The 11,649-nt window shown below is 42.9% G+C and overlaps 2 protein-coding genes across 2 annotated transcripts; both read right to left on the reverse strand.

Annotated features, from left to right (window-relative positions):
• Positions 1–103: 103 nt before the first annotated feature.
• LOC124134503 (histone H1, gonadal-like) lies at positions 104–493 on the reverse strand. Its single transcript, XM_046499349.1, has one exon. It carries the CDS (start codon positions 491–493, stop codon positions 104–106), a length of 390 nt encoding a protein of 129 aa, XP_046355305.1.
• Positions 494–4,934: 4,441 nt separating this feature from the next.
• LOC124134529 (serine/threonine-protein kinase MRCK beta-like) lies at positions 4,935–11,117 on the reverse strand. The gene is made up of 3 exons (XM_048400394.1): positions 10,993–11,117; positions 7,070–7,137; positions 4,935–6,222 (listed from the first exon to the last, which is right to left on the reverse strand). Exons 2-3 carry the CDS (start codon positions 7,085–7,087, stop codon positions 5,155–5,157), a joined length of 1,086 nt encoding a protein of 361 aa, XP_048256351.1. The 5' UTR covers positions 7,088–7,137; positions 10,993–11,117; the 3' UTR covers positions 4,935–5,154.
• Positions 11,118–11,649: the final 532 nt, after the last annotated feature.

Here is an 11,649-nt window from a genome sequence, read left to right on the forward strand (position 1 = left end):
ACCATACTTTGTTTTGGCAATATATGAAAGTTTTCTTTTGAGTGATATTGGTGGCCCTAAAAAGGGCCGTTGAAAAAGCCAGACAAGGGCACAGTAAATGACTTTACTTGGCTTTTTTAGCTGATTTCGCCTTAGACTTTCCTTTGGCAGCTTTTTTCATGGGTTTCTTTGCAGCCTTCTTTGCTGTCTTTTTGGGGGACTTCTTTGCTGATTTCTTTGCTGTCTTTTGGGGGGACCTCTTAGCTGGTTTCTTCGCCTTCTTTGGCTTTGATTTCTTGGCTGACTTTGCCCTCTTTGCTGGTTTAGGCTTGCTCGAGGATCGGCCGCGAGAGGTGCTCTTCTTTGGTGAAACAGAGCGCTTTCTTTTCTGAGCTTTGCTGGGGCGCTTATTACTGATGGATCGGGGCCGTTTAGGAGCAGCTAAAGAGGGCTTGGCAGGAGACTTCGATCGGGATGTGGAGCGAGATCGAGAACGAGAACGAGAACGCGACATCCTGGTTGGGCTATTCATCTCGAAGAACAACACACTTGACAGTCTGCAGAACGTGACGAGAGTGACCTTGGTATCGGTTACGTCATATTTATATGCATCGCGCGGACGTGATAGAAGACAAGCAACAAATGTTCGGTGACCACATAAATGGCGTTAGAAGAATCGCCTTATTGTGTTTGTTGACATATATCAAATTGATGTTATCGTATGCGTAACGTGTGTACCGTCCATATAAATAGTATCACGTCACAGAAAGACCTTTTAATTTTAGGAAAACTCATTGATATAATCAGTAGCAGCCAATTTATTCAGAAGTTTGTGTCTCATAATGTACGCGTGGACACTCGTCAGAGCTGTTCGCTGTTTTAGAATACCTAAATCTTACAACATGATTCACCATAAATGTGATTCACTTATAGTTTACGAACAGATAATATCTGGGTACCCATAAAACCCGTGACCCGTGTGTACTTTCTTAAACACGGGTAAATATATGTGTCTGCAATTGTACAGTGGCGCACAGCGGCAACGTTCAGCCATTTTGAATGTTACCAGTTTCTGAGATAAACAAAATATTATCATAAAAGACTGATTCGGCCAGTCACAAGGAGTTACATCATTCTCTTTACATTATTTTTAGGCGGCGATCTTTAGATGCATTTAAACTATAGTAACAATACTGCGATAGTTAAACACAATCGCGATACTCAGACACTATTAGAGTCTATGTAGAATTTATATGATCTAGATCTACTTCCTCACAGTAGATTTTCCAGCATCGTATCACGTCCGCAATAGTTCCTACGTTCAGTAGGTTACTGGGGTAGTTTACTCTGTATGTATTTACTATAAAGTATAGTAAATGTCCTGAAAGAGTATGAGCGGGGATTCCGGGTTCCGGCAACCTGTGCTGGTCGTAAGAGGCGACTATAAATAGATCATCGGGTGGTCAGACTCGGTACTTGGTGGTGTCGTACCCTGACGATGTGAGACGTCCATAATATCAATCTCTGGTTTGTCTGGTCCTGATTTCTTTACAGACCGCCGACATATTGCTGAAATATGACCAGGCATCCATGCGATAATCTGAGAGCTGACATTCAAGGCAAATTATAGATCTACCTGTATTGCAGTAATTAGTACTATGATTCAGACTGACATTATTTCCTCGAATGTCGTAATAAATTAGATCTCGCACCTTTGAAAAGGAAAGGCTCAAGTCAACTGCTGCAGTATTTTTCTAAATCTATTGATTGTCAATAAAGTGTTTGAATCGATTAATCTGGAATAGTGAGGTGAAAAAAACACGGAAAACCAAGAAAAGGAGTATGCACATCACTTCAAATAAAGCCGCCATGCAGAGCTGTTTTTTCCCTTGTCGCACGTCTTCGATAACTTGACCTGGTATGTGTCGTTACACTTCTAATATGGTGCAATGTTTGTGTACATGAACGCGTGAAGAACCATCGGCAATACACTATCATTCATATCGGTCTTAACATTTTACAGCAACTTCAATCGATTGCCCTCGGTTACCAAAGACGTAGTCATTGTGAATAATCTCTTTTGGGAAACTATACAATGCAAAAAAGGTAAGTGACATTTTGTTTTGAGGTGAAACTACAGAAAAATACACCAATGTCATCAGAAGATTGTTGGCCCGATACCAACAAACACGTTCATAACGTCGATGATCGACTCTGATCTGGACGCTCAAGGGCAATTAACAACTCCAGTTCAGGACAGATTGGTCAGAACGCTGGCGTAAAGAAAGACGTGTTTCAAACTGCCACTCAGATAAAGGACCGGTTGCAACGGGCAACTGGTGTAAGAGTACAGGCCCAGGCGGAAATCGTCATTCACAGATGGCATTTGCGCGCACGACGTCCACGTGTCTTTCCACAACTTACTGCACGTAATTACTGTCATTTGAATCAGAGGCGTTAGTGGTATAATAGGGAACGTCAGCACTGGGATAATTGACGATGGGCTAATGTGATGATTTCTGATGAATCGAGGTTCACTCTCGAATTCCATGACCGAAGCAAGATATTGTTTTGGGGTCATTCTCGAATTCCATGACCGAAGCAAGATATTGTTTTGGGATCACTCTCGAATTCCATGACCGAAGCAAGATATTGTTTTGGGATCACTCTCGAATTCCATGACCGAAGCAAGATATTGTTTTGGGGTCACTCTCGAATTCCATGACCGAAGCAAGATATTGTTTTGGGATCACTCTCGAATTCCATGACCGAAGCAAGATATTGTTTTGGGGTCACTCTCGAATTCCATGACCGAAGCAAGATATTGTTTTGGGATCACTCTCGAATTCCATGACCGAAGCAAGATATTGTTTTGGGGTCATTCTCGAATTCCATGACCGAAGCAAGATATTGTTTTGGGGTGGATCCATAATGGTATGAGGTGGTATCAGAATGACTGGTCACAGGTCTCTACTAGCAGGACAACATCACGACACCACTCGTGGCTTCGACTGGAAATTTGGCCAAGAAATTCAGGAAAATCGATGACCTGATATGTTCCTATGACGGTCTAATAGCCAATTCCCTTCCAGTGATTTACCAACCTGAACTAGAATTAAAAGAGACCAGTGAGACCACCTCATCTGTTTCATAGTACCTTACTCGACGTAATAAGCGCCCCGCTCTAATAAGCGCCCACGACGATGTTTGCTAATATATTGGCATGTGAACAATCCCAATTACCACCCCTTCCGATTGATCAATGTACACAAGACTTATTTATTCATGTATAATACGCACTCGTGTGTTATATGCACCCTTAATTTATGGGCAATTAAATTCTGGAAAAATATATCTGTCGTATATAAACAGTTCAGGCCGTCAGCATAAAAAACACGAAATTTATCTTTCAACTCTGTTTTTTCCACCAAAATAATATTCTAATAAGAGCCCCCTATTTCTAATTTTGAGAGCGCCCTGGGCGCTCATTACGTCGAATACGGTAAGATATATATGCATGAAGATTCAGAGTGAGAGGGATGACTCCTACTTTCTAATAGTCAACTTTGCCTTTATGTGGAGCAATATTCCAGTAATTCCAACCTTTGGTGTCTCCATTTCACAACGTTTTAGTAACAATCGAGCAGACTCTTTCTATGAAGATTTCAAAGAGCCTCATACGATTGTTGTTCGAAAGTTGTTTGATCAAAGTTACAACATTCAAAGCATCATTCAAGCGTTCACAACGTTTAATGGTAGACATGCTGCTGGCATTTCCAAATCTGACGCATCAGTGACAAAAAGTATGCTCGATGCAATTCCCTATGTTTACTTGAACCTTATGTTCCCGTGTTTTTTTTCAGGTGGACAACTGATCTGCCTTTGCATGTGTTTGTGACGGGTGCCACCGGTGGGGCAGGATATGGTCACCTTTCCGCGAACACCTTGCTATCATCATCATTGATTGATAGTTAGAGGTAATCTTATGGCAGTTTATATACAATACCCCATATCAAACTGAGGCCCCCTTATCGCCCCGACGGCCGAAGGTCAGGGGGGTGATATGGGTGTCGAAGGCCAGGGGGCTCATATGGGGGTCGAGGGTTGATATGGGGTATAATATGAAAACTGCCATATACTAACCTTTTTATCATATACCATAACATAGAATTGTAAAATGTATCCACTCTTAAAACATCTCTAAATTCCGTGTATGACTGTAAAACAATAAGAAGAAAAAATGTTTACCTTATTTGGAAGACATTGTCACGGGAAAGCTAGCCTAGCAGACGACGCACCAAGGGACGTAACTCTAATTTCTTACCACTCATGGCTGACATCGATCGCCCATTCAAAATGCATTGATTGTCATCTAAATTGCATTTAAAGCAAGTGTTATTCAAGTCGTCGACTTTTCATGTTTTGTACCTTGGCAACCAACCATTTCTTGATCCTTTAACACAATTAAAACACATTCCTCTATTGATCGTTAGTTTGACGCGGCGTAGAACTATAGTCACTCACTCACTACATCATTCTTAATGTAGGCAATCGGATTTGAATATATCCTTCGTATGTAAACATGTACTTGCCATTCTTCGCTTATTTACTGTGTTTAAAGGACAATGACACAAATTCATACTGGAACATACATTTTACACTTCATTCCCTGTGAGGGGCGGTCGGGTAGTCTAGTGGTTAAAGCGTTCGCTCGTCACGCCGAAGACCCGGGTTCGATTCCCGACATGGGTACAATGTGTGAAGCCCATTTCTGGTGTCCTCCGCCGTGATATTGCTGGACTATTGCTAAAAGCGGCGTAAAACCATACTCACTCACTCATTCCCTGTGAAAATCGTGACACATTAAACTACTGAGCCACCTATGTCTCCGGATTCAGCACACATCACGATGCGTGTATGTATGTACACTTACTAGCAAGACATAACACAACTACTAAAACACAACACTTTATGTAAAGAAAACACGATGCATTGCACACAAGTAAAATACAAAATGATAGTATGACTGTTTACAAAACAAATTTAGCCGTTGTTTTCATTGTAGTATTGCAGTTTGTTAATCAAGTCATTCTTTTTATCACAGATGTCTGCCTTCAGTGGCATGGTTGATATTGATTCATAGCAGTGATGGTCTTTACTGAAACCTATAATTCCCTATTTTTTCTTGCTGTGGACGTTGGTCCGTTTTGAGTCCTTGCTCAGAGCCGGAAGTGATGGTTTGAACGCCATATGCGCATGTTCTTTAGGTGTCGCCTGCTCATGTTGGCTATGATGTTCTTTCAATGGCGTCTTCGGGGGCTCATCGATGGTTGCCGATGCTTTCGTAGTACTTTGTTCTACCAGCATGTCTCTGATCTGTTTAATGTCACTTCGCATAGACTCGTTCTGTTCTCGCAATTCCTTCATCTCTCGCCACTGGCTTCTCATCAACTCTCGCATTTTACCGATTTCAAGTCTCATGTTCAGCGAGACTTTATTCAGTTCCTCCCTGAACTTGACTTGAACGTTTTTATTTTCTTTCTCCAACAACCTGAGCTTTCCGCCATGTTGAGAGATCACCTCCTTAGCTTTTACCAATTCTTTTTCGAATCGGGAAAGATTTTTTCGGAGATACCCGATTTCCCTGTGTAGTCCCCTAATCTCGTCCTCCTTCTCTTGATAAGCCGAGCCAGTCTGAAGTTTCCCTTTATCTCTCTGGAGTGTAGATACCTCGGACTCAAGTTCATCTGCATATACTCTAGTGTCCTCTACATCCCTGCGAAGATCTTCAATCTGACGTTGTATCTCCTCGATCTCGTTATTTTTCTTGTCGTTATTGTCTGTCAAATGGGTCAAGACTGCTGTCCTCTTCTCAACCTTTGACTTCAGATTGGAGAGTTCTGCGTTCTTCTGCTCAAGTTGTGCATCCGTTTCCTCCACGATGGAATCCCTCTGTTCCTTGTTGTGTTTGTAGTCGATCTCCAGACGCAGACGGAGAGCGTCTATCTGTTGCACGAGAGTTTTGTTGACAGCGACAACCTGACTCATTATCTCATTTCCGCTAGCCTCGCTCTGGGTTTCAGAGCTTCCATCCGAGACCGGGTCAAGTGACGAGGTGATATGAGAAGTCGTCGCAGCTGATGTAGGTCTGCCGTTTCCGGGGCTGCCGTTGCCTTCCACGTACATGGACTGGCTTCTTGTCTGCGGGGACAGACCTTTAACCTTGAATGGCGAATTGTCTCCCTGAAGAAGGACATAGTATTAGTTTGTTTGTTGTTTAACATCACACTAAGCAATATTCAAGCTACATGACAGTGGTCTGTAAATGATCGGCTCTGTACCAGACAATCAAGCGATCGACATCATGAGCATCACCCTATATAAATTGGGATACAATGACATACATGAGCTAAAGTCAGCGAGCCTGACCACCCGATCCCGTTAGTCGCCTCTTACGACAAGCATGGGCTGCTGGAAGATTCTAACCCGAATCTTCATGGATATGGTATCAGTCAAAACGATAGAAAAATGTTTATAGTTGGTTAATATCTTTACGCCATCAGTTTGTTTGTTTGTTGTTTAACCCTGCACTCAGAAATATAATCGAGTCTGGACCAGACAATCCAGTAATTGATATGTGAGCAAGGATCCACGCCGTCGGGGTACGATGACACGCAAGTCAACAAGCTTTGCCACCGGATCCATTATGTCACCTCTTCCAAGCAAAGGTATCTGGGGACCTATTCTAACCCCGTACCCCCACGGGGGACGTTTTCAGTAAGCACAGATCATAAGTAAAGTGCAAGGGGGATGGGGCGTGGGGCGTAGGCCGTAAACGCTGACCACGTTGGTGAAACCCATGAGGACGGAAATGGTGCTCACAAAACAAGCATCACAGACAGGGTGAACCTGGGTTCGAACCTACGATAAGCGGATCCTTGCACGACAAAGAATACCAGTAACTCTTCACGGGGATCCGTTATTGGCCCAGTTCGAGATAGACGCACTGCCAAATATAACATGGTTAATACTAACCCATTGTTTGTCTACATAGACATAACAAGGTCATTGACACATTCAGATTACATACCGCTGAAGAGGACGCCATAGTGGCTTGGGTGGCGGCGTCTTTTCTGATCAGCTGTATACTCTCGGGATCTGGAATAACAGTCGGAAAAGAGGTAATAAATATGGAGAAAATACTATCCATTTAACACAACAAGTTTGGGAGTAAGTTTGTTGTTTGTTTGTTTGTTGTTTAACGCCACACTCAGCAATATTCCAGCTGTATGACGGCGGTCTGTAAATAATCGGACCAGACAATCCAGTGATTGATACCATAAGCATCGATCCACGCATACGATGACATGAATCAACCAAGTCAGCGAGCCTGACATACATAAGTGATACCTAAACTCACGTTACGGGGCCAAGATCTAAAGACTTCACGTATGCCATTGTCTCGAGCCCAACGTGTGATCAGTCATGCTGTTTACAGCAAGCGCCGAGTTACGTCACAGATGGTACCCTAAGACTCATTGGAAGACGTCAACCTACTGGTCCATGATATCCTTGGGTCAATAGCCTTATACATCATTCTGACTACCAACAATCACGCAAGCAGCGGTAATGGTCTTTCGTCACTTTGATGAAATGTTCTCTTTTTTTCAAAGCGACCACATTGTCAGCAGTACAGGCGATGTTCTATTTGTATGTCGTAGTCGAGGTCTGTAAATAAGCGAGTCTGGACCAGACACTCCAATGACGGTGTTAGGCGTTGCTCTTTATATCAACCACTGGTTTATGTGGCATCTAGACTAGCACGAACAAGGGAAGCAACTCGTAAATCGATATTCGGTATTTGAGGCGACTGGGCCGCCTGTGCTTCCGGGCGAGAATGAAGGCCGTGAAACACAAATTTAATATACTATTCAAAAAAAGAAACGCATAGCCTCTATTTGCTGAGAAAATGTATATTCAAACATGAATAACTTGGTAGGTAATGAACTTGAGTACATGAAATTTTACATCCGTTTAGGAGAGATCAATGTCTATACAATGATGTCCATAACTTGAGGTAAGGCATTCACAATATTCCTCAAACTTGAATGGAGTATCAATATCTGTTGTGCCCACCACGTGCACGAATAACAGTTCTCACAGGCCTTGTCATGGACTGGATGAGACGCTGGATAACGGCCTGGGGAATCCTCCGCCACTCCTCCTGCAGAAATGCAGCTAGTGCCTGGAGAGTTTGGGGTTGATGTTGACGCTGACGGAGACGGCGATCAAGTTCATCACACAGGTGCTCTATTGGGTTAAGATCCGGGGAACGGGACGGCCAGGGGAGCACGTTGACATTGTTAGCAGCGAGAAAGGTCATTGTGACACGTGCCGTGTGGGGCCGGGCGTTGTCCTGCTGGAAAATCTCACGTTGGACGTCAATGGCTGGCAGGAGGTGTGGTAGCAGGATGGTGTCTCTGTAACGTACAGCCGTCAGGTTTCCCTGGACGTGGACATGATCGGTACGATCAGTGTAGGATATTGCCGCCCACATCATCACACTCCCTCCACCAAATCTGTCCACTTGATGCACGCAGTTAGGGGCATAACGTTCATGAACACGTCTGTAGACCCGGTTCCTACCATCACGTTTTCTGCAACAGGAATCTGGACTCATCGCTAAACCAAATGCGTCGCCAGTTGCGAAGGTTCCAGGCAGTCACGTTGTTACACCAACGGAGACGATGAGCACGATGGTGACGACGTAGCACGTTCCCGACGTAGGGTCTCCTGGCTCTCAGTCCATGTTCTCTCAGCCTGTTCCGTACAGTCTGGCCTGATATCCTCCTAAGTCCTGGCACCCTGGCTGCAGTGCTCTCACCCATAGCAGTAAGGTCACGCAAATGGAGGACCCGGATGTAACTAACATTCAGACGTCGGGCAACAGAAGATTGGGACTCTCTAGCCTGCAGTCGATGTTCCTTGTGGCAGCATCAAGACGTGGCATGTTCATTTGGCTTGGAAACACCTTCTGAACGAATGCCTATTTCCGAAAGCAAGCTTGCTTTTTATTGCCAAACACTGCATGCTTTTCCTGTCCAATTTCAACGTGCAAGATGCCACTTGTTGCGTTGTGGCGATGCATTTCTTACTCATTCTCAAAAAATTACATCAAAGTCAACATTTTCAAGCAAAATCGATTTGTTGCAAACGGAAGCGTGTTAATCGATGCTCTTACCAATATTGATACATATTTTGACGATAATATGAATACAATAGGTATTATTTTCGTTTTGACATATCAGTAACACCTATGCGTTTCATTTTTTGGATAGTATATATACATTATACTCATTAAGTCAAAAAGCATCGTATCCTGTATCTGTCTATCATCAATGTAGCTATAATTATGTCGTTATAGAAGGGTCTGACGTTATCGGTGTTACTCATTTGTAAATATTAAATGATTGATTCGATGGAATTACACAGATCGTTTAAGTGGTTCAATGAAAAAGATTATTATATAACATATAGGTTTTTAGAGCTAATGTGATCATTACAAAAATGCATGTTCAAACAATATAAACAATTGGTGTCAACTGACATGAATCTGCTAACATAATTTAACATGATTCAAAACATTCATTTATAGTATTATATATTGGATGGCATGCACAGCATAATGGGGGCGGTGGGACAGCCTCGTGATTAAAGCGTTCGCTCGTCACGCCGAAGACCCGACATGGGTACAATGTGTGAAGCCGATTTCTGATGTCCCCCGCCACGATATTTGCTGGAACATTGCTAAAAGCGGCGTAAAACCATACTCACCCACAGCATAATGTAAGAGTGAGTGAGTGAGTGAGTTGAGTTTACAACTGTAAAGCAACATTGAAGCCATATCACGATGCACACTCCAAGAATGGGACACCAGGACCACAAATGATACCTATCTTGGGAATCGAACCCGGGCCTTACGCGTGACGAGCCAAATTCTGCCCCACCAAGTATATCACATTCTCGGTGAAATACACGAATTCTCATGTCAGTCAAAGAGATCTTTTATTTTACATTTACCGTCGCTTATTTTTAGGCCCAAATAAAAAAAACGAAACATTTGTTATAATCCCTGTTTAGCCTTTGGTACATCTTTCTGAACTCACGTTATAAACCTACTTTTGCCTATTGTATTTTAGGTATCTTTCTATCCGTTATTAACTCGGTAACATGTGACATTATACAGCCGATTAACGCCGCTCTAAGCAATATTCCAGCTATACGATGGCGGTCTGTAAATAATCGAGTCTGAACCAGACACAATCTCATTAAAATCAGATCTTCGTTCTCGCTATCGCTAACCAAAGCAGCGAGAACTTAGATCTGATTTTAATGAGATTGAACCAGGCACCCCAGTGTTTGATATCATGATCATTGATCCACGCAATTGGGATACGATGACATGCTTCAAACCAGGTCAGCGAGCCTGACCACCCGATCCCGTTAGTCGCTTCCTACGTCAAGCATGGGTTGCTGAAGCCCAAGTCTAACCCGGATCTCTTACAGTTTTTTCAGCACCGACAACGACGTATGGAGATGTCCATAATGTGTATGTATACAGTTTATCTCCATCCTAGCACGCTTATAAGAGGTGACCACTGGACCGGTGCAAGCTCATTGACTTGGCTCGTTGTACCACCATGCGTTGCTCATAATGTCAACCACTGGTTTACAGGCCGCCATGATATAGCTGGAATATGCCGACTGCGGCGACGAACGATATTCACTCACTAACACATGTACACGAAGAAACGTGTCAGAATACCCCAGACATGTATGCGTATGCCAGTGTTCATTAAGACGGGCTTGACGTAAGGTCTTTCAGACATGATAAACCCAAGAAAATCAGGTAACGGTTATTCAGACCACACACGCACACTTTAGATTATCCCATGTAGTAACCGTATATTTCTTTCCCTTAAGGTAAATAAATACGATATTTTGTCTGCTTACCTTCAAATGACCATAATGACGGCGTATTTCGTTGTCTTGTCGACACACATTTGCAACAAACGTGACAGGAGCTAGGCAACTCAACTTGCACCCCTGATCGATTTGTTGTTTAGAAGATTTGGGAGTTTAGTCACGTGACGTGTATACTTCGCGCCCTCGTTATTCCCGTCTTGTTTGATTTACATTCATAATGTGTTGTGTGTATGATAACTAAATATTAGAAAAGGGGAAAAATATCAGAACTACACCTAATTCACACGATCAAACAGGTGTACCTATCATAATCACTAATATTTCGATAACCGCAGTGTGTCTTATCAACTCGTTACAACGAGGTATGGTGTTTCTGCTGGGCCGTCTGTCATGAAAGGGAGCGATTCAAAAGCGATCAAGGGTATTTCTAGTATATATTTGTTCAGTCTTAATTAAACAATATTTCAAATCCATTATGCGGATGCAGATAAGGAGAGCCATTTTTACAATAAAACATTCAATGGCAAATTCAATAATTATTTTTTCGAATCGGCCTTATAATGTCCTGAAAACAGAATGAGAGTGTCCCTTAACACGTCTGATCCGGCCACGTTATCCACGCAACGTCAAAGTATATATGTACAGTACTTATCAGATTGCATGCTTCATGTACTCTGTCTGAGT

The sequence above is a fragment of the Haliotis rufescens genome, unplaced genomic scaffold, assembly GCF_023055435.1.
Source record: "Haliotis rufescens isolate VD_foot unplaced genomic scaffold, xgHalRufe1.0.p SCAF_2, whole genome shotgun sequence".
Classification (NCBI taxonomy): Eukaryota; Metazoa; Mollusca; class Gastropoda; order Lepetellida; family Haliotidae; genus Haliotis; species Haliotis rufescens.

What these genes read in the sequence shown, in the direction of transcription:
- LOC124134503 (XM_046499349.1), bottom strand. Translation starts at nt 493, where the DNA reads ATGTCGCGTTCTCGTTCTCGTTCTCGATCTCGCTCCACATCCCGATCG.